The 23483-nt window shown below is 52.4% G+C and overlaps 1 protein-coding gene across 1 annotated transcript in view; it reads right to left on the bottom strand.

The window, feature by feature from the left end:
* Positions 1-22922, bottom strand: part of LOC114097125 (BOS complex subunit NOMO3) — a 44090-nt gene extending 21168 nt beyond the window's left edge. The window contains exons 1-14 of the mRNA XM_027940978.2: positions 22673-22922; positions 19585-19674; positions 17626-17671; positions 15928-16028; positions 15130-15236; positions 13183-13255; positions 10782-10934; positions 10134-10271; positions 8992-9081; positions 6624-6729; positions 6340-6490; positions 2399-2573; positions 1379-1520; positions 259-390 (exon numbers count right to left, since the gene is read on the bottom strand). Coding sequence (XP_027796779.2) covers positions 259-390; positions 1379-1520; positions 2399-2573; positions 6340-6490; positions 6624-6729; positions 8992-9081; positions 10134-10271; positions 10782-10934; positions 13183-13255; positions 15130-15236; positions 15928-16028; positions 17626-17671; positions 19585-19674; positions 22673-22840 — 1672 coding nt within the window. The 5' untranslated portion in view covers positions 22841-22922. The remainder of the gene's footprint in view (positions 1-258; positions 391-1378; positions 1521-2398; positions 2574-6339; positions 6491-6623; positions 6730-8991; positions 9082-10133; positions 10272-10781; positions 10935-13182; positions 13256-15129; positions 15237-15927; positions 16029-17625; positions 17672-19584; positions 19675-22672) is intronic.
* Between the last annotated feature and the right edge of the window lie 561 nt (positions 22923-23483).

Here is a 23483-nt window from a genome sequence, read left to right as displayed (position 1 = left end):
AACAAGCCTAACTACGTCCACTCACTGCTGGCATCTAGAACTCGAGTGGCACGAGTTGGTCACCCTCCCAAAACACACAGTGGGTGGGCTGTTTTGGTGAGGTACAAGTTAGTCACAGAGCGTGACTCCAGCATCAATGCCTAATGCCACAACCTGCAGCCGAGGTCCCGGGCAAGGAAGAGCTCACAACAAGAGAACACAGCCGAGACACAGCTTGAGAACCGCGACTCGGAAAGTTACGAAGGCAGGAAGCGTTACTTTTATATTTTCCAGGAAGCACGTTGTCAAACGTGAAAGTCATGGAGTTGACCTTGCCGGAGAGCTGCAGGCTCCGCTTCTCACCCTGGCGGCTCAGGGACTGCAGGGTCACCAGCAGGTCGCCACAGGTATCTGCAGAGGAAAGACAGGAGGCCTCACGTGACTGCCGCCAGGGACAGGAAGCACGCTCTCCTGCTTGGCAGGCTCCTCCGAGCACACCAGCAGGGGTCAGGGCTCTGCGCATCGACTGATTGCAAGAAGTCCCCCGGGCCGTGGGTCAGCAGCACACGACAAGGGCATGAGGGCCGAGAGGACCCATGGATTTCTGCATGCTCCAGTCTGAGCCAGGGGAGAAAGAAAGAAGGAATGTGACATTATATAGAGCACCTATGGAGACAAGATGGCATGCAGGTGACATCATGCAGCACCAACAGGAGCCAGAATCAGAGGTGATGGATGAACAGCTACAGGATGTGCCTTCCATACCAGCAGGCACTGAGCCTTCACACAACATCACCAACAGGAAAGATGGACTGGCCTCCCGCGTTCGGGCACTGTGCCCAAGGCCAGCACAGGCTGACACACGGACCCTCAGGGCTCTGGGAGGTGTGTGCGGCTAGCTCCACACCACGGGGGAGGGATGCGGAGGCACAGGGAGGCTAAGCAGCGTGCCCTAGGTACACAACAGGGCCCAACCCTGGAGTCTGGTGCCAGAGGCTCAGCTCGTCACCATTATGTCACACTGCCATGTGACAGGATCACATCCAAGCCCCTTGAAGACCTCCAGGGAGCAGTATGACCATTTTACAGACAAAACACCGAAGCCGACAATCTCAGAGCTGCGAGGACACGAGCCAGCGTTGAAACCTGGCCCCCTCCCTTAGTCAAGAGAGAAAAAGAAACCTAGGGTTTCCTTCCAGAGCCAAAGCAGAGTATTCTAGAATGCTCCTGGTGACTCCCCACGGCAATGATTCAGAAAGAACTACATGCAGGACGCAGTCCCACACCTGCTCAGCAGGCAGGGCCCCCTCCCACACCACCCGAGGGAGGGCGGGCCCAGCCCCACCCACCTGCCGGCTTCTTCAAAACCCCCTGCTCCTGCTGCCACCTGACCTCTTACCCAGACAAGAGACCTTCCCAGACACGGAGGCCAGAAACTGCACAAAAGCCACATCCATCACAGGGCTATCGGTCACCGTGAGAGGAAACGTGTGGGGTTTCAACATCAGCCCTGCCCTGGTCTCCGCCTCGGGAACCACGACCTGCGGAAAGACAGGACTGGCACCTGGGCTGCCGTGGGTTCTTGGCCCCTGGGCCTCCGGGGCCCTGGAACACCCATCTGGGCCCCAGGCTAAGCGGATTTTGAAGGACAGCGGTCACTTCCGGGCCCAATTTTATAAGCCGACACACCCATCTGTGTGAAGGGCACACATTTCCACTCAAAGGTAAAAGCCAGCCTGCAGCAGCCCCGGGGTAGGCACAAAGGTGACTCCCCAGAGGGCGCCCAAGGCTGACCTCCACCGACGAACTGCTGGACGCCAGCCTGCTCCGGCCCCTTCCCAGAGGGACCCTGCTCTGCCCTGGTGAACAGTCTTGGGGGGATTCCTGCCCCATGGCCTGCAAGGTCACTCAGCCTGCCCAATGCCTGCCTGCAAAAGTCTGTGGCCAAGGGACAAGGTGTCTCTCCCTCTGGCTGTCCTGTCACTCACTCGCTGGGCCCAGCCATGCTCAGACCTTCCCCATGGAGGTGAGACCACAGGCCAGGGCTCCCCAACTTCTCGCCTGCCTGGGGACCAATCACATGGCTCCCGTCCAGCTGTCCTCAATTCAGGGCACGGCAGGAAATGAGAAGCTGCGTTTTAGCCTGAGGTCCCAGAAGCCGGGCGTGTGGGAGCTCTGAGGTCCTCCTGAACTCGCAGTGTTCCAGAGGGGTGGCGCCTGACCCAGCCCCCAACAATGTGATAACTGAGGAAGACAGAGGCCTGCTGTGCTGCTGCCCCCCGACCATGACATGCAGGCCGACAAAGACTTAGAGATAAGAAGTTGGGACCTGAAATGCTCCTTCTCAAACCCCGTTTTAGCTCATAACTCTTGAAAATCATGTTTTTCTTGTTTTCAAATAAAACAAAACTCTTCATACCTGGACTTTGTAGGTCCCTGGTTTTGCTTTGAAGCAAAATGATCCATGAGCATCCGTCTCCACGGTGACCAAAGACTTGTCCTTGTCTTGAGACGACAGGACCACTTTGTATTTACCCATCTGCTTGCTGGCGTCAGGGAAGCGGATGATTGATATCTGCCCACAGACACTGAACCTGCAAGAAGACCATTCATCCAGCTTGAGGACTCAATCACAGCAGAAGAGACTCTCAACAACCCCAAACGAGCCCTCTTCCAGCCCCTGTGCCGAGACCAGTTTACTCTGAGCAAACAGACAGAACGCAGCCCAGGTGGTTTCCACTTTAACAAGCAACCCGCAGAAGGAAGAGCAGACCACGCAGGGGCCCTGTGTGTTCTGGGTGACATTTGGCAGACCCCCCACTGCAGAGGCAAATTTCAGAAAATCTGCAGATAATAAAAATGCTTCAGGTAAATGGATCACGGACAGTGGAACGGGCTGGGACTGAGGCCGTGGGCCAGCACTTATAGAAGCAAGAGCTGCGAGCTGCTGGAACACGGGGCCTGAGCCAGGCCACGCAACAGGCAGGGTGAGGCGCAGGCCTTGCTTGTGACTAGACACAAGGCATGGAGGAAAGCAAGCAGAGAGACTGCACAGACGGACACAGAACTCCTCAGGAGCTGCAGGCCCGACGGCAACTGAAACGCCCTGTTGACAGAGGGTGATGCCTGGGATTTGGGACTATAGCCGCAGAGCTCCAGAGCACCCTTCAACAGACAGGCGGAAGACACATCCGTCCTGATAAGACCTTCATCCCCGGAGGATGCCCTCGGTCCGAGGTGATGGGCGAGGAAGGGCCCGGCGCAGCTAGAGCCCACCAGGCCTCTTCCACTTGCGGGGCTGTGTGTTCGAATCCTGAACCACCATTTTAGAGAAAAATCAGTTGTTCCTTTTGACAGAAAGATAATAAAGAAGACTGGCTCCAACAACCACAGGACACACTAACTACGTGAATAGCCACGCTGCTTCAGAAGCAAGACCGTGGGAGGCAGGGCAGAGGGCAGGGCAGCGAGACCCCGGTGAGCAGAGGCACGGCTGCCGCTCAGCTGGCCGCCCACCGCAGGGGTGGAGCCGTGGCCTCGAGAAGGCAGGTCAGCGCCGTCTCTGTACAGACCACAAGCCAGCGTCCACACTCTTCAGAGGTTGTAAGACAAAACAAAAAAAATTAAAATCAAAAGGAGGATAATAGTTCATGACAGAAAAAAGTCACTTGAAATGCCAGCGTCAGTGCCCACGGGTGAGGCGTTGGTGGAACACAGCCATTCCCATTCACTTCCAGACTGTCGCATGGTCTTCCTCAGAGACCACATGGTCCAGGAAACCTAAAATGCTTACTCTCTGGATGTTTGCAGAAAAAATCTGCCAATCCCTGATGGAGTCCAAGGAATGCACACTGGTCCTCACCTTACCCTCAAGAGCACCTCAGAATGAGGGGACGGGAAGGGAACGTGGAGGGGACTATTCCTACAGGTCTTGGACACTGTCTTATCTACCTGCCAAAGGAAACGTCACCTTGTCTGGTCCCAGGTGACGCTCTCTGCCTCCGTGCATTGTAAATATTGCAACTATAGGATCTGTATTTAGCTCATACCCTCCATTAAAGAGAAACGCCCCGGTTCCCTACACCTCAAATGCATTTGGAAAAATACACTGAAAAGCTGGTGCAAGGCCTTAAAGGTTGATCTATCCCATAAACTAACAGGGTTTAATAACTTTACAAGCAAAAGCTGTAATCTTGGTACATAACGAGATAGCTCTATGCTTATGATCACTTGGACAGAAGTCAAGAGAGTTTGTTTTTTCAATAAACTGAGAATGAATTTTTTAAAGAAAGAAAGAAAGAAAGAAAAGAAAAGAAACAAACACCAGCAAAGATGTGCCAATCGCTTACAAAGGCCAACGTGCCTCCCTCCAACCCCCACAAGACGATGCATTTCCCAGATGTCAAAAAGGGGATTTTTCTTTCTTTTGTCCAAATACTCTACTTTAAAGAAAAAGATACATACATGTGTTTCCCCATCTCCTGGTACACCCCGTTGCTCCAGTGAAAAGTCTGGGCTCCTCGCCCCTCCCCTGCTGGCATCAGGTCCCACCATCACCACAGCTTCCTGGGACGACTGCCATAGCCCCTGCCTGGGCCCGCCACTCACACCCTGGCTTCTCTGCAGCCCCTTCTCCACGCAGCCAAGAAGAAAAACTAACAACCAGGGCCGCCGTCCACATCACTGCCTTGCCGACGACCCTCCAAGGCCCCTTGCACGGGAAGGCCAGCTGTCCCCACAGAGCCCACTGCCTCGCCCCCAGCCTCCAGCCACCCCACAGCTGGCTATTCCCTGCTCTCCCGGCCTGGGAAGCCCCAGGACTGACCTTAGTCTCCTCTAAGTTCTCAGGAACCCAGAACCTTCCAGGGCTCCCATCTTCCTGGGCTCCTCAGAGCACCTGGTCTCCTGCTATATGACACCTGTCACAAGTGACCATCACCACAGGTCTGCCTTCAGCCTGCCACCCCAGGGAGGCGAACGCCCTCTCTTCACACCACTTTGTTCCTCGTCACGTACCACCTAGCATAGGGGCTGCTAGAAATGTCCATGGGGGGTTGGGGGGGCCTAAACCCAGGGAGTATTATCAGACGGAGATCTGCTTCTTCACCTCCCAGTCACCCCTAAATCGACTCCCTGACCTTGACTTCTACCTGTGTAGAAAACGGCCACGGCGGCCTCCTCAGTGACCAAGCCAGTGACCATGATTTCTAGGGCTCCGCTCCCTGGCCTTGCTGACAGGCACTTCCTCCTACCTGACTCCCGCTCCCTGCCCACCTGGCGCCTGCCACCCTGGTCCACTGTGTCCTGGCTCTGCCTGCTCCCATCAAGCTTAGGCTCCGGCTGCTGCCTGCTCCCCGCCCTCAGGGATTTCCATCAACCCAGCAGCAGCTAGGGAGCGCCACCTAGCAGTCCTCCAGACCCAGGTGGCCAACCCGGACCCTCGAGGCTCGCTGGCTTCTCCCTGTGCACAGCACGGCACCCACAGCCCCCGCCTTTCAAGCTGGGACCCTGCCTATGCTCCCCACCCTGACTTCCCTGGTCAGCTGTTCTGGCCTCCCACACCCTGTCTCCTGCACTGGCTCTGGACTCGGCCAGCAGGGCCATCACAGGCCAGGGCCCCCCACCTCGCACTACTCTGTGGTGCAGGTCACCCAGTCTGTGACATTATGGCATTGGCAGTGGAAACAGAATGATACGCCTACCGAAAGCAAAAATCAAACAATGCTACCTCGACTCAACACCGTTCCTGCCCTCAGCCAGGAGTCAGCCCCTGTCGTCCGCTGGGGTAGACGGACCTGAGATCTGCCCTCCAGCCTGCTCCCCTCCCTTCACCTGCTCCGTACTTTGTGCTCCAGCCCGGACCTGCCCCTTTGAGACTGCAGGCCTCTGCTCAGGCCGTCCCCGCCCCATCAACCCCTGCACCTCTCCTTCTAAGCCACAGACCCAGAGCCCCTCGATGTCAAAAGAAGGCTGGCGCTTCCCCATCCTGCAGGCTCCAGGCAGGGTCACAAGCACCCCAGGTCTGACTGCAAGGCCGGGGTCTGCTGCCACACCATCTTGCTTCAGATGATCAAAGACACGAATCCAAGCACAGCAGATCCCCCCCGGACACAGGATCACTCCCTACGCAGAGGGAAGAACCATGCAGCGACCCAGGACACCTCCCAACAAACCCCTCAGCCACCAACTATGCCGCCCTCCAAAGTCCTCAAGGCTTAGGCGAGAAGGCCCCCACAGGACAGGTGTGGAGGCAGACGTGGAGGACGCGTCCTACTCTGACAGACCCCTGTAACCCTGAGGACCTGGCACGAACACACAGTGGGCCCAAGGGGTCCCTGCCAGCCACTGAGAGCAGCTCACCTGGTGGCGACGATGTCGGCCAGCTGCGGCGTGTTGGGGGCGATCTTGATGGTGAGAGTCTGGAAGTAGAGGTGCTCCTTGTGGGCGTGGATGGTGTAGGTGCCCGTCGTGATGTTCTCCAGGCGGAAGGAGCCGTCGGCCTTCGTCCTGACTGTGAAGCAGGAACACCGTCAGCACACGCACCCCGGGAGCTGACGCGGAGCCGCCTCGCCGTCACGCAGGCCTCAGGGCTGGCTCCTTCCCTCTCTCCCGTCACGCGAGCCCAGGGCCACACGGCTGCTCACCTTTGATCTGGTTGTTCAGAGTGACCACTGCGTCTGGGACACCTTCCCCTTCGGGTCCATTTAGGACCCTCCCGGTGACAGAGAATCCCATGACGTGGAACATGGGCTGGAAAAGAAGAACGGAGGACGGTGCTCAGGACCTGGGCCACAAACCCGCCCTGCCCGGCCCCCGCCCACCGCCCCCGCGGCCTCTCCCAGCGCAGTCCGGCCAGGCTCCCTGGCACACTGATGTCCACGCTGATGGGTGTCCAACAGTTGAATGAAAAGACCCACAGACCCACTTTCCAATTTAGAGGCCACTCACTGCCTCGGCCAGGGGCAGCTTCCCCACCCTGCCTCCCCCTGCCCAATCCCCCTTCCCTTCCTCCAGGCTCCCAAGAGCAGATCCCAGCATCACCCTGGAGCCCCGCCGGCCCTCCAGCACTAACCTGTGCTGTGGCTCCCCTCTGCAAGGTCCCAGAGCCCCTCCTGACTCCCCACAGCTGGTGTGCAGGCCTGAGCCCTAGCCAGCCACCTGCCAGCCCCGGGCACACTCACCACTCGGGACCCCGTGCCCTGTGCGACCGCGTCTGTACTCCGCCCGCTGTGAACACCCCTGGGCACACTCTGGAGCCACGAAGCCCAGCCACCCTGATCTTGGCTCCTCAGCTTCACCACTACTCACTGACTCACTGTCGTCAGGCTTAGCAATACCTGAGACACCCTGGCTCGACTTCTCAGAGCTTGCCTCCTGCCCACGAGAATATGAGCTCCCTGAGGACAGGGACCTTACCTGTCTTGGTCACCTGGTTCACAGTAGGCACCAATAAATGACCCCTGAGTGAACGAGCACACCCACACACGCACACGGGCACAGCGTTTGACAGGCACCTTCCTTTCCATGCGCACAGCCCTTCTCGACCCTTCCAAAACCACGCAGTCCCCCCATCCGCCTGCCCACCCACTGACTTCTACCCACACCCAACAGACGTTCTACTTATTGGCACCTACTGTGTGCCGGGCACTAAAGCAACGTCAGGAAGACAGCAAGGAGCAAGACATGAATGGGCTGAGCACGCAGAACCTGCAGGCCTCCTTGAAATGGCACCCACTGCCTAGACTGCATTTGAGCGCCATCTGGGAATGTCCCCCCACCTGCCCATCCCTCCCCGCAAGCCCTCTGAAGCGAGCGGAGGCTCCCCCACTCCCCCCAGCAGCCAGCAGAAGAGAAGCGTCACTGAATCTTAAACAGCAGAGGCAGCTCCCAGGTGCGTGTGACCCCAGAGGGAGCTCTGCAAGCCGAGCCGTTGCCACGCAGCACTTCCAGACGCAACATGAGGAGAAAACGGCTAAAACATCATCTTTTCAATAACTCTAGCCCTGGGTGGTCCATTAGGAAAGACTACTACCGTCTTTGGGGATTTGCTCTATCTAGCAAATTTTCCACAGTAACTATTTTCCATTTCTGTAATTAAAGTCAACATAAATACGATGAAAACCACAATCACCGTCTACTTTAGGGCTGCAGGGAGCTGACTGGGTCACCTAGCGCACGGTCTACGGCCACCCCCAGGGCCTAAGCTCTGCCCATCGCACCTAGCCACTGCACTGCCCCCGGAAGAGCCCAGTTTCCACCTGCGCCCGGCGGACCTTTCCCAACATAGCAGCCAGGAAATCGCACCTCCTCTGCTCGGACCCCTCGGGTGCTACTGAAGCTCCAGAGTAACAGGCCACATGGGCCCCCAGGACCTGCACAATCTGACCCCTCTTCTCTTCCTCGGCCTTCACTACCCCTGCAGCCACACCGGCCTCCTCAGGTGCCCCAAGTCCTCAGGCATGCTCCTGCCTCAGGACCTTTGCACTTGTTCCCTCAGCCTTCAACAGTCTCCCCTCAAATAAAAGTGCAGTTCTCACATTTGTCCCCTTCAAGTTGATGCCCAAGTGTCACCTTCACCGTAAGAACTTCTGAGAAAACCCTACATAAGGTACACCCTCATGTCCACCCTGCACTGTCCCACCATATTCTTGCTTTATATTCACGTGTCACCCTCTGGTCCATTTTCTAACTTTCTCATCTATGCCTGAACTGACTCTTTCCATCATCCAAATGGGAGTTCCATGGGTCAGGAATTTTGGCCTGTTTTGGTCACTGCCATAGTCCCAGCCCAGGAAGAGGACCTAAAACATGCCACTGGCATTCAAGAAATTTCCCTGAGTGAAGCAGCTCTAGCAAGGAGTTCAGTCCTCGAGGACCAAGATCTCATGCAAGACGGGGAGGGAAAAGTGATCCTTCTCGATAAACTATTGATTTTTTTAAACATATTTGCAACACCTGTGCCCAGGGATGGGAACTCCAGCCCCTGTCTCCCGGAGCACGGGGAGGTCTCACCTCAATCTTCAGGCTGTCGTGTTCCACTGTGAAGTCCAGCCTGGAAGGTGCGACGTCAAAGGTGATCCTCTCCCCTCTATAGAAGGGGACCTGCAGGAAGAGTCTGCTGATCACCACGAGCCAGTCACACAATCCACCGTCAATACCAACCACCGATCCAGCGGCCCACAAATGACCAGGGGCAAGACAAGCCAAGATCCTTAACTGTACTGTTGCTGCTTTTAAGAGGCAGCCCTGTTTCTCTACTGCAGCTGCCACTGAGGGGCCCATGTCCCACCATGAGCACAGCTTGAGTCTCCCTCATCCAAAATGCCTGTTTCATACTGCAGAATTTTTCGGATGCTGTAATATTTGCACATACATTGTTATGTATGTAACAATGGGGATGGGACCCAAGTCTAAGCAGGAAATGCCTTTACCTTTATGTTTCACCTACACCACATAAAGAACATATGAGGCAACTTACATAAAATATTTTTAAATAATTTTGTGCATGCAACAAAGCTTTGAGGTGTAGAATTTTCCACTTGTAGCATCAAGTCAGTGCTCAAAAAGTTGTGGATTTTGGGGGCTGAGGTTGTGGCTCAGCGGTAGAGTGCTCGCCTAGCACGTGTGAGGCCCTGGGTTCAATCCTTAGCACCGCATATAAACAGATAAATAAGATAAAGGTATTGTGTCCATTACAACTAAAAAATATTTTTAAAAAAATTAAAAAAAAAAAAAAAAGTTGTGGATTTTGGGGCCAGGCGTGGTGGTGCACGCCTGTAATCCCAGCAGCTTGGGAGGCTGAGACAGGAGGATGGAGAGTTCAAAGCCAGCCTCAGCAACTGAGTGAGGTCCTAAGCAACTCAGTGAGACCCCGTCTCTAAATAAAATACAAAATAGGACTGGGGATTGTGGCTCAGTGGCCGAGTATTCCTGAGTTCAATCCCTGGTACTCACCCCCTCACCCAAAAAAAAGTTGTGGATTTTGGAGCACTTGAGACTTTGGAGTTTCAGGCTAGGAATGCATGATCTGCAGCTGCTGAAGAGCGCCCATGGGGCACCAGGCCACCACTTGCTCCCTGGACACCGACAGCACCAGTTCTCATGGGACTGTTGGCCTCCCCAACAAAAACAGAGCAGTAAGCTGCCCCACTCACCACAGTGTAGCCCCCACTCGGCAAGGAGTAGAAGGAGAAGGAGCCGTCTTCCTTGGAGACCGTGTGGCACAAGTACACCAGGCTCTCGTCCTGGGGCTGGAACCCGGGCACTGGGGAGACGTTGCAGCCCAGGACGTCCTGTGCCAGGGGACAGAGACTTCTTTTACTGTTTACATGCTCCAGTCACACCCAGGACCCACACCAGGGAGAGGACAACTGCATAAGTTTCATCTCTACATAGATGTATTTTTTTCCCTGAAATCTAGGGCACATTTATATAGATACAAGAAACAAAATCTCCACACTCAAAGTCACAAGATGAAAGTTGCCATGATGTTCTTGGGAAAGGGACGCAGCTGTCCTTCCCAACAATGGGTCTCTGCCCTCCAGATAAGGAAAGTCTCAGCAAGGCCAGGCAACAGCCCAAGGTCCCCTGGCTGCTAAGAGGCGTCAGCAAACCCAGGTCCGTCTCATGTCAAAGCCTGTGCATTTTCCACTGAACTCCACACCTCCCGGTGCACACAACCAATTTCTTGTGAAATTGTTCTCAAATAACCTGAAGCAGCATCTCCACCAACAGACCCCAGCTGCCATGTCCCCGCCCGCCACACACACACCAGCTCTTGTTCTTTGCTTTCTTGTGCTTACCTCTTTGGTGACGAAGGAAGAAAAGAGAAGAAACTTCACCCCTTTCATGGGTTCCCCGTCACTCCGAACAGAGCCAGATACGTTATAGCCGGCAACAATGAGCGGGCCTGCAGCATTGGCGTTGGAGTTGGTCACGCGCACCGTGGTGCTCGCCTACCAAGGGAAGAGGTGTGAACTCCCCAAACGTGAGCACTTGCAAAGTGCCTAACACTGTGAGGACACGAAAATATCCACTGGAAAAAGCAACACATAAAGCTGCATCGACAGTTGTCCCCAGCATCCCTGGGGCTGGCTCCAGGACCCCCCAGACACCCTAACCCGCAGGTGCTAAGTCCTTCATGCAAGAGGGCAGAGTACCTGCCCAGAACCTACACACCCTCCCAGAACCTTGAATCATCCCTCGAGCATTCATAACCCCTAACACAACGCCTTGTGAATAGATGTTCTTCTGCTTAAGGAACAATGACAGGAAAGAAGGCCTATGCGGGCAATTTTTTTCCTATATATCTTCAGCCCACAACCAGTGGACCTGAGTGAACTGGTTGAACCCAGGTGCAGAAGCCACAGACTTGGAGGCTGACTGCACTGCGTGACTGCAAGCCCTGGTCAGCGCCCAAAGTGAGGCCAAAGGAAATGAAAGGAAACATGGCAAGGCCACGCAGTCTATCTGTGGAGGTCCCTCCCTTCTCCACACTCTCCACACCCTCCAAAACCCCCCGCTGCTCCCAGTCCTAACAGTCATCAAGGTTCCAACTTTTAAATGAGCATGTTGTACTTTTCCATGTCTAGTGAAATGCATACTTCTTCAACTTTTCTTATTAACGTACAATTTACAACAGATATGCTGGGCATGTGGGTGGTGACTGGCATAAACTGAACGCACCACCGATGACCAGCACCCAGAAGCCCCTCGCCCACTTCCCAGCCCTGACTCCCACCCACGATAGGCCAACAGGATCCTGACTTCTAATCACAGGCTTTGCTTTACCATCAAATTTTATACTCACAGACTCAAGTTCCTTTACACCTACACCTAATAAGCCACGTAAACCTGAAAATGTATTCTACATCCTAAGTGTGTAGGGCTTGAGTTTTAATAAGCCTTTGTTATGTGTGTGTGTGTGTGTGTGTGTGTGTGTGTGTGTGTGTATGGTGGTACTGGGGACAGAACTCGGGGGACTTAAGCACTTAGCTATATCCCAGCTCATAATTTTTATGTTTAGTTTTAATTTTGAGACACAGCTCTTGATAAATTGCCAAGATCAGCCTTGAACTTGCCATTCTCCTGCCCCAGCCTCCTAAGTCACTGGTTACAGGCATTTTAAGTACTGCCCCTGGCTTAAATAAAACATTTTTAAATGTTGCTTCAAGAAGGAAAAAAAAAAAATCCTGAAACCCAAAAGTCATAACAGGACATAGGTCTTTGGTGAAAACTATTTCAGCCAAAGAGAAGACAAAAAGAAAAAAAAAAAAAAAAACTCTGGAGGACACCTGCATGTCTTCGTGCCAGGTAAAGAAATAAGAACACAGCTCAAGACCCCACATCCCCTCCCCCTCCCTCCCTCCTCTACACCACCAGGTCACCGGATGCTGCGCTGCTGGTGCCCAGCACAACTGCACCCTAGATCTACACACACCTGGCTCTGCACTGGCATCATCACGAGAGCCTGTGACCTCACATCCTTCGCTCTCTGCACACAGCTCTGGGGCACTCATTACTGATGCCCAGCATGTCCCCCTGTGGGGGACCCACGATCCACTCTTAATGGCATTGGCGTTGCTTACCCCATTTTGCTATTATAAACAAACTGCAATAAGCATTCTTTGTTGTTGTTGTTGTTGTTGTTTGGCACTGGGAATTGAACCCAGGGGTGCTCTACCAGTGAGCCACATCCCCAGCCCTTTTTATTTTTTGAGATGGGGTCTCACTAAGTTGCTGAGGCTGGCCTTGAACTTGTGATCCTCCTGCCCCAGCCTCCCAAACTGCTAGGATTATTTGAGTGTGCTACCACACCAGGAGAAAACAAATATTTTATACATTCTCTCTGGGCATGTGCACAACAGTTTCTAGACTGTTCAGTATATTCATAAATATCTGTCTCAGGTTGAAAAAGAACAAAAAAATCTATATCATCAGGCATTTCTGGTGTTGCTTTAGCTTAAAATAGCATCAGTTAATAAGAGAGGAACCCTGTCACCTACAACCGAAACCAGTGGCACCCGCTGTGGCAGCGGAGTTTCACCTCGTCAACACCTCCTCCCTCGTCAGCACCTCCTCCCTCAGCACGGCTACTTCTACATCAACATCTGGAAAACCCATAAATTCATTTCTCATCCTAAACTGAAGGCATCTGCAGACTAGCTCATCATTGGCACAGCTATCACAGGCTGAAACGCTCACCTCTTTCAATGGCCAGGTGGGATGAGTTGCAAGGATTTCATAATCTCCAGGAAGAACTTTAAAAAATGCAAACCTAGGGAACACAAGACACACTTAGCTTTCTCCAAACAAGCCGAGGACTTCTCATTATCTGACTAGTGCTCGCCTTATCCCAAACTCCCTCTGGCTAGTCAAGCGAGTGGAGTCAATCGGTCACTCTGCAAATCCACAAAGGGCGCTGGCGAGGCCCACAGAGCAAAGCAAGGCTGTCCCATGTGCCCACAGGAAGGACGAGGGCTTCTGTTTCTCTAAATTCCAGGACTCCTGCCACCAAACTGTCACTGTCGGACAGCAGGGACCAGCTGCAGGACACTCAGCTGGGCAGAGAGAAGGGGAGGGAAGCGAAGGCAAGGAAGCGGGAAGAGGAGTGGGAGCGAGGACGCCAGGCTGGGGAGGGACACCGACGGGACCCCACTAACACTGTGGCCAACCGTGACAGGCTTGGCATCCTGCACAGCTGAGCTCAGATCTGCTGCGTGAAACGAACACAAGCATCGTGGGCTCTTGTGCAAAGCAACCATGATGGAACCCTAGCCAGGGAGGGTGACTCCGCTGGCTCCTGCAACTGAGGTCACAGCCAGCTGAGCTGGGACTCTGTCGCACTTCACCCTTCAGGTCCCAAGGCGATCAGAGGGCTGATTCCAGGGAACAGCGTCCCAGGGCCGCCTGCCACCATCACTCTTCAGCTGGTGCAGATGAAAGGGACTCTCGAGACTCACTTGTTGTGTGAGGTCATCCCTAACCGGGAAACCAACCCAAACGCTCCAACATCCGGAAGGCTTTGAGTGCCAACCTGATGCCAAGTCAAAAGTCCCACATTCGACACTTTGTTTCACGTTCCGTGTTGTTTAGAAATGTGTGTAAGATCACCTTCATAAGGGGTGTAGGAAACATAAATGAATTTCAGGCTGAGACCTGGGCCCCCTCCCCAAGATATTGCATAATGTGTATGAAATATTCCCAAATCTGAAAAGTTCTGCAACCTGCAACAGTTCTGGTCCCAGCACCTTGGAGAAGGAACACTCAACCTGTAGCAGCCTAGGACACAAGGCATAGCTCCACATTCCACCTCAAACCAGGACTAAAGAGGCACCAATCAAGAAGAGGGAAGCTTATTTCAAAATGAAAAATAATTCCAACAAAATTTTTAAATTGGATAACTTACTGGCAAACCCATTATAATCTTTGATTTTGCCATTCAGTCCGTCTTGTGTATTGAAGTAGCTAGTAATGATTTGAATGCTTCTAAAATTATCAGTCTGAACTATTAATCTTGGCACATCTATTAACATTTGCAACTACATAGATCCATTAAGTAAATGCTTCAAATTTCACTCGGCAAGGTTAATTAGGTAATCAACAGTTCCCACTACAAAATGGTTTTGATGTGATAAAATAATGTTTTTAAATCATAATCACACTAACCTATATTGAGCAAACATTTACTAAGCACATAATCCAGGCTGGCCAGTCTGAAACAATATTAATTCACTCTTCCCAGGAACCGTGGGAGGCAGGTTCCACAATTACCTTCATTTACAATTAAGGAAACCAAGGCACAGAGGGGTTAAGTGACTTGTCCCAGATCAAACAGCTAGCAATGGAGGAGCCAGGATGCAAACCTGGGCCACCAGACTCTAGGACAAGCCCCAGCTGTTACCTGAAGGCCTACTAAGTGCCCGGCTTAAAGCAGGTGCTCTGTGGGTGCTAAGTGATATTTAATCAGGTGCAACAGGACAAATGACTTCCATCTCACAGACAAGGAACTTGGGCTCCAAAGGGCATGAACTTGCAGGAAGTTAGCAGGCTGAATCAAGATCTGTACCCAAGTCTCCTGAATGCAATGGTCCCCCCAGCCCCCATCACAGCCCGGCTCCAGCTACATGGACAGGTAAGACGGCCACTCACTTTCCTCCAGGCTGCGTGACCGTGGACTGGATCTTTGCTTCTGTTCCAGTGTTTCTCAGAGACACCTGAACTCCTGCAGGACCCAGGGGCTGCCCTTTGCTGAGGACCTGTGTGCAGAAGAAGGTTAGAACTGCTGGGCAACAAAGATCTCTCCACAAGTCACTGCCACCCACTCCTGCCCCCCAAGTGGAACTAGAACCTTCTCTGGGTCAAGGACCCCTTTGAAAAGATGACATTAACTATGAATACCCTCTCTCTGAGGATGAGGTGGGGGAGCCAATAGTGACAGTAAAATGACCCTGTTTCACTGAACCACCGCTAAAGATGCACCACGATTTTATAAACCACTGGATGGCAAAAAATACCCATGGTCCCACTTCACTAAGAAGCCCATACATAAAGTGGGCTGAGGGAGAAACGAGCCTGCCATGAAGTCAGCCGGGAGCCTGCACATCTCCACCATGCACCAGCTGGGCAGCAGGGGCGACCTCACCAAGGAGGGGAACGCAGTCAGATTCACACCACTGTGCAAACACCTCCAGAGCTCAGCTTCCACCAGAGACTGCTCCAAAGGGGCGGAAGCAGGTACACCCCTGCCCCAGGAGGCCTGAGCACCTGGGCAGGCAGGCAGAGGAAGGCGCCCTTCAACTCCACGCCCTATGAAGGACCGTGGGCACATGTCCTAGGTGGGGGCAGCATGGCCAGCAGCCTAACCTGCCTCCTCGACCTACCCTGCTCCATACATGAGAGGCAGAGCTCCCAGACCCCCCAGCCCTGGGTGGAAACAGCCCACTCAACCTTTCCATTCACGGAGAAGCCCGTGAACACGAAGTTGATGTCTCCGCCCTTGGTACAGATGTCGCTGACGCCATCCACGTACAGCTCCACGTTGGTCGGCTCTGAGGAGGGGATCAGGGAGGGAAGAAGAGGGAGGGCAAAGACACACGGGCAAGGTGAGTGCTGGGACACTGTGGGACTAAGAAAGGCACCCGCACGGCCAGCTGCTCCACACATTACGAACACTTACTACACTCCATGATTCAAGACCCAAGGGGGCAAGAAATTTAGCAAGGAAAAGCCAACTTCCCACCCCCGTCCCCAGCACCTGCCTTCCTGCCCCAGAGGAACCAGGGTTCAGAGAATAAAGAGCCCAGAAAGAATCTTCCAGCCCAGGGGCATCCTGGGGCCCCACTGAAAACTGTGACCCCCAGTTTTATTCACATTGTTAGCCGTGGTCAGGCACCGAGCCAAGGGCACTACCCCCACAACTACCTCAGGAGTGGGGTCATTCCTGAGGGGTAAACTGAGGCACAGAAGCACTAAAGGATCTCCAAGGTCACAGAGTTTGTGAGTGGCAGAGCTCCCATCTCCCAAAGCAGGCTGCAGACCTGTCCCAATGAGCCCTTGAGTCCAGCCAAGCTAGCCCAGGCCATGAGCTCAGGGCCCAGAAGCCATGTGGAAAGGAAATGAGCCATCTGCCCTGTGAGGGCCACAGCAGTGACAGCGAGCAGCCAGCTGCCGCCGTGTGGCCCAGGTCACCAGGCCCCCAGCCCCCCAGACACCCCAGGAACACAGAGAACACGGATGTTACGGTGACCTCCCGAGTTTTCAATACTGGTGATTCATTCAATTTTGGGGAAGAAACTGAAGAGTTTGTTATAACAGGGTCTAAAGAAGAGTTTTTGAAAGATTCTAAAGAGTGTAGAATAATAAGTAGAGAAAAAAATAGAAAACCATGAGGTTTTCAGGTAAAATAAAGACTCCTCCACACAGACAGACACAGCAGGAGGGTCTGGAGCCCGCGTGTGTGTGGGGACAGGCTGCTCCTTGGCGCCGAGCGCTTGTTGGCTGCCTGCCGGCCTCTCTAAACCCTTAGCCCAGGCCCCCCCCAAGGCCGGACTGCAACCACTGTGACTCCACAGGAGAGGCGGAGGCTGGAAGGGAAGTGACTCGCCAAGGCTGTCACCTGGCTGGTGAGGCCCAAGGCGGCCGATCTTGCCCGTTAAAGAAGCAGATCTGTTTGGCGCTCAGTGGTGGAGCTCAGCACAAGCCAGGCCGGGTTCCATCCCCACAGCAGCGAGAGACAGATCTGGACTTTAGTGTCAAATTTAAATGGTTAAACAGTTCAATTAACTAAAAAAAAAAACTAAGGTGCTGAAAAAGAAACCGCACTGGGACAAGAACCGAGCCCCACTCTTGGTTTCTATATTGTTCCAATACCACGTGGGGTGAAACCGTGAAGGCCCCGTTTCCAAAAAGAGGAACAGTCCACGAGAAGATGCCCGACTTGAGAAAGGTGACGGCAGCCATAGGGCAGATGGAAGATAGACCCAAACTAAAGTGACAGGAAAAGGGAAAGGGGACAACACGAAAGCCCTCTTCCACGAGAGAAGCGGATGCTTAACTCTTCAACAGGCACTGACTGTGCCAATCCCAACCAATGTCTGCACATAATGGGGCCCTGACGAGGTACATCTGGTTATTCGGCTAACTTACCAAAACTCCACCCTAGGGGAGGCTCGATCTTCAGAATGAAATCCCCCTACAGAAAAAAATGAAATTTAAAGAAACGAGAATTGATGACACTGGTGTAATGTAATCTAAAACTAGTGCATCTGAAGTGAAAATCCAGAGCATAAGCAGTGTTCTTCTGAATGAGTCTTAGGTTCCTTTCAGAGGCTGCAAACTGAAGCAATCAGAAGCTGTCCCATTGAGCCCATTTGTGAATTCTAAAAACAATACATTGCACCTCCCATGTCTTTTTATACCAAATATTAACCAAGTCTTCCACTAACTCCTCGCATGCCTAGGGCTACAAGGTTTGCTCGCATCCTTGGGAACTAAAATCACTATTTAACACTAGATTTTACCTATCAACCCTGAAGATTGACATTAATAGTTAAGGAAAAAAAAAAAAAAAAACAGATTTCAAGACCCTGCTAATTCACCTCTAGAAATCAACTCATATGTTGTGCATAGATGTAAATTCAAGACTACTGATTACTGTGTTGCTAATAATAATTTTGAAATTGGGACAAGACTGCATGCCCATCCACTGAGCGTGGTTAAATAGATTACAGTGTGGGGCTGACTGGCATTTGATACAACCTTTAAAAAGACAGCAGCAGGCCCACATGCATGCTGCTGCTCAAGCAGGCGGGGAAAACCACCTCCCCACGGCAAAGCTTTCCATTACATTGAGGGGAAAAAAAATCAAATGGCCAAATAACTCCAACTGTGCAATTCCATCTGTATTAAAAAAGGCAAAATTAAAAGTATATATATACAGCTGGGTGTAGTGGCACACACGTGTGATCCCACAACTCAGGAAGGTGAGGAAGGAGGATTACAAGTTCAAGGCCAGCCTCAGCAACTTAGTGAAACTGTCTCAAAATAAGAAATAAGAAGACTTGGGGATGTAGTTCTGTGGTAGAGCACCCAGGACTTCAATTCTTGGTACTTAAGCAAATAAATAAACAAAAAAAACTATGAATGCTGACTATTTTTACAACATCCTGTGAATTTATATCTCCAAGTACGTGGAGGAGGCTGGGGCTGTGTAAGAAGTGTGCAAAGGCACATCTAGGTGGCATGTGTATCTTCCAACTGTAAGCAGAGAGCGCACTCTGTTAGGAAGCACACAAGAACCTTTGTCAAAGGTCACTGCTATACGGGGGAGGTGACAGAATTAGGGGGCAAAGGGTACAAATTTACTTCATACAGCCCAAAAGATCTTATTTTTTTTTTTTTTTTCACAAAGCCCATGAAAATGCATGGAACTTCTGGAATCTTTTTTAAACAGTACTTTAAGGGTTTTATTAAGTCAGTTTTCCACACTGGCACTCTGGGCGTCCCGGGCAGCACTGCGCTAGGGTTAGTTTCATCCCCAGCCTCTGCTCTCTGAGTAACCAGAGCCCCCTCCAGGGCTGTAACCAGGTCTCCAGTCACATGAACATGGAGCCTGGAGACCTCGGGTGCCATCAGACCAGCTGAGAAGTCATCTCCCTCATGGGAATGAGCTGAGCAGCTATGCTGAGCGCAGGTACAGATGCATCACAGGGCGTCCCAACTTCATAGAGAACAATGATGCACCAATTTAAATAAATAAAAAGTAAATAGAAGGAAGACCAGCAGAGTAAGAGGACCACAGGAAGGGAAGAGGGGAGGGAAAGGGGGAGTACTGGACCAACTATGTTATATGCACTTATGAATACGTCAGGATGAACTCCACTATTATGTACAACTACACTGCACTAATAAATATAAACATAAAAGAATAAATAAGTTACCTCCCTTGGAATTGGACTAGCACTGCCATGTTCCTCTAATCATTTACAAAGTCAGGGAGCATCTACTCATGTGGGAAAGGCCACTTTCCTTTTGGCGCAGCCCAAAGGCCACACTAATTACTTCCCATCATAAAAGACAAGCAGCCAAGGCCGGCACCCTCCTTACCTTATCATACAAGGGAATCATGAAGTAGCCGTTGTTAGGGGCACAGTCTGTCTGGTATTTCAAAGTCCCGTGCTTGGTGTACAACTTTATCTGGAAAGAGGGGAAAGGAAATGCAAGTCATGATATCGCCTCTGAGAATCGCCCACATCATGCCTGAACGTATCAGGCAATAAGCATGTGCTCGCTGCAGACCCACTACACGCCAGCAATGAACATCAGGCCTCTGGAACAAGAAAATAAGATGAAGCCACCCCAGTCGTGGGATCTGATGGTTCTCAGGTTAGAGACTATCTAAAACCACCCCAAAGTCTTGCTTTTCAATGCCTTTCCATTGACTTAAATGGCTGTCTCTATTTTATTCATGTACGTTTCTGGGTCTAAATCAAATTCTCTGTTAGTGAAACCAATCTGCTTGTTAAAACACAGATCCCTGAGCCCCACCTCATTTCCTCCACTAGGTCTGGGATGAGGTCTGGGGACCAGCATCATTAGGTCCAAATGACTCTATAAACTAAAGGGACATTCACCTATAAGCTTAATTCTCTTTCATTTTCAGAACAAAAACAGATCAAAGACATTTACTGTTATGTCCTCTCCTCAAGGACTCTAAAACTTTGTGTCTTCAATACTAGCAGGCACAAACTATTCACCCAATAAGAGGCACAAGCAGTATCTACATCTTCCACATACTGGGTGACCTTGGGCTAGTCCTTTAACCTCTAGAGGCTGTTTCTTCATGGGTAGAGACAATGAATTTACATCACTGTATATTAAGCATCTGACACGAAGCACAGGCTCAAATGAATTACTATTTAATACCTGAAAAACAACACAACGTGTGTAATCAGCAGGGCATAGACTGAGTTCTAGGAAAGTTGCCTAAACTTACCTGAATGGCTGAACCACTCTGACCCTCAGTCTTTACATATGTAAAAGGAAGCATCTGGGACTGATGGCATCTAGGAGCCTCACCTCTAAAATGTGAATGATCCATGACCAAGATACAGAGATGACAGAGTCAACCAACTAAGAAGATGTATACGGCAACAAACTTGCAACTTGCACAGTGTTGCAAGTGGGAAAGGCCCAGTGTGAAAGAACAAGTAGACTGAGTTCTCCACGGGCAGTAACCATGGCTTACACACCACAGAGCCTGGGACAGTGTCCTAGGTACTAGGTCCTCAATAAATAAAAAATGAATTCATTCCAACCATAAAGAAATTCAGATGCATACAATTAAAAGCATGGATTGGAAATCCAGCAGCCTAGAGGGGCACAGAGGCAAGGTCAAGGGGCATTACTCTAATGGGGCACGGAGCACTACACAACCTGAGCCAACCTCTGCGGCCCAAAGACAAGGCGATTTCCAGAGAAATCAGGAATTCAGTTTCTAAGGTGAAATTTCTTAATTGTTAAAGTGTCAGCAACCAGTATGATTCTTCTTTTTAACAGCTCAGGCCACAGGTAAAGAACAGAAACGTCAATGCCCTGAGTAGGGACTTTCCTCTGGTGTGTTCACTTCCCCACCTGGGCCACGCTGCAGGACATGCAGCAGCGCAATAAGTTGTTGTTGACTGAACAGGATGCAAAAGCACCCAGAGGGAAGAAGGCTAGAGAGGGGGAAGGTAGCCAGGTTGGGACACAGAGAGCACCATCAAGAAACAACCATGAAATACCGACTTTTCTTTCATAAAGCACAGATGAGGACGTTGAATGGCAACCTAATCTACAGTGAGGTTACTCATACGAAATGTCTGATTTCATCACCAGTAATTAGGAAAGAAGGAGCGTCCAATACAAAAGAACAAGCGGGGGACGGGCAGCCCTAGGGCTCAAGAGATACACTTCTCTGTCCAGAGCCCACTATTAGTACTGGGGGTGGGGGTGCCCTAACAGCCTTTCCCTTCCTCCCAGAGCCCCGGGAAACTACAAACTGCCTGCAACAGTGTCCTGTTTTGCTCTGGGTGCTTTGAAGACAGCTTCTCAAATGCCATGTGCCTGCAAACCCAGAAGGTGGCATGGGGACCCCACATGTTCCCAGCAGCTCCTGCCAGCCCTTAGGACTAAAAGGGTAGAGGAACAGCGGACAGAGGGGCCCTGAGGCTGACAACCCAGCCTCCTCTGTAGGAGCATCTGCTTCTCTCCCAACACCATCCTACAGGTAAGAAACCGGACTTGGAGCAAAGCCAGGTGAAAGTGTTGCGAATCCATTTCCCGCCCCTCCCACAATCCTTGGCGACCTGTTCTGTACAATCCTGCTGTTCCACTCTGCCTTCTCTGGGGCAGCCTCTGTCCCTTCCCAGTCTCTTTGGCATCTCCTCGCCCCTTCCTTTGTTTTCTCTCAAACCTCATCCCAGGCATCTGGTGTGTGCCTCTTCCACTCCCCTCCATCCCCCTGTCCCATTTACAGTCCGCGGTTGGAAATGAGGCCCAGCCCTCCCGGTGGCTCTTCCTCACCCACCTTGACAGGTGTCCTGGAAGCCTACCTCCACGTGTCCCTCCAGCGTCCTCTTTTCAGAAGCTATCTGGGCCACAATCCCACTGGGATGACAATCACTTCACAGACCCTTACAATTTAATTTTTTTTTTTTCCCTAAAGAAAACTTCTACACGGATCTCTAGTGTGATTCCGGTGACCACCCGGGACACCCATCAGGACAGCTGGCAACGCTCCCCTTTCAGAGGAAAAGGAGCTGGGGGCGGGGGTAAAGACGCAGCCGCCCCCCGCGGAGTTTCCAGCACGGCTCTACCGGGGGTGGGTCTCCGGGGTGCTCTTTTAAAAGCACCTGGGGAGCACTGGACTGGACCTTGCGGGGCGGGGGATTCCGGGTTGTGGCGCTGGTGGGTAAGAATCGTGGTCTGCAGGTCTGGGGAGATCTGCGGTCCAGCTTTTGGAGAAACGGGGTCAGGGCTCCAGGGGCTGCGGTCTGGATCCGGGGCGCCGCGGCCCCGCGCCCGAACCCGCAGCCATACGTCGGCTTGCGGACGCCGCGCGGGGCCGGGCGCCAGGCCGTGGCGGCCCAGAGAGGCTGAGCGACCGGCCCGGGGTCACAGCGCGAGGCCGGCGGCGCGCGGGGCGGGCGCTCACCTCGATGAGCGAGTAGTTGATCTCCACGTCCGACTTGACGAAGCCCCCGCAGCCCACCACGATGTCCTCGGAGCCGCACGCCGGCCCCACGCCGCACAGCAGCAGCAGCAGCACGGCGGCGGCGACCCCCACGGGCCCCGGCGGCCCCGCGCCCCGGCCCGCCCACATGGCCCGGCCGCCCTCGCCGACCCTCCGCAGGCCGCCCGGGTCCCGCCCCTCACTCCGCACGCTGCCGGCTCCTTCCTCTTCGCCGGCTGACAGCCCAGACCCCGCCCCACCGTCGCGCAGGCGCACTGCGAGACCACGCCCACAGAACAGACCCACGGCGCATGCTCAGCAAGGAAACGCGTCCTCCTCTGCCCCCTGGAGGCCTGGAGGACCCCGCGCGCCCTCTGGCAGGTGCTCCTCTGGGTTCAGGAGCTGAATTCTACCTCCGGTTCAATATCACAGCTGGAAAAAGAAAAGAAACTGTGGATCGAGGTATCCAACAGCTTTCCCAAATCTAATTAACTCAATATTTCACAAGTGTTACGCACTCTCAATAAGCCCGTTAGAAATCTGCAAGTTGGTGCATTTTCTATGATAAATGATTAGTAAGTTTTAAACCAAAACATATTAGGTTCAGCATAATATTAAAGAAGGTATTATTTGAAATTTATTTTATTCCCTGTTCTATTATCTGCATAGAAACAGATCTCAAGAGGCTTTTTTTTTTCCCCTCTCTCTCTCTCTTAAAAGATTGAGGTCCACATGTGGTTTACTTCGGATTCATTCTCCAAGATGAAATGTTTTGTCTAAAAGTAGTTCAAAT

This window comes from Marmota flaviventris, chromosome 19 (genome assembly GCF_047511675.1).
Source record: "Marmota flaviventris isolate mMarFla1 chromosome 19, mMarFla1.hap1, whole genome shotgun sequence".
NCBI lineage: Eukaryota > Metazoa > Chordata > Mammalia > Rodentia > Sciuridae > Marmota > Marmota flaviventris.
This window is presented reverse-complemented; position numbering and strand designations above follow the sequence as displayed.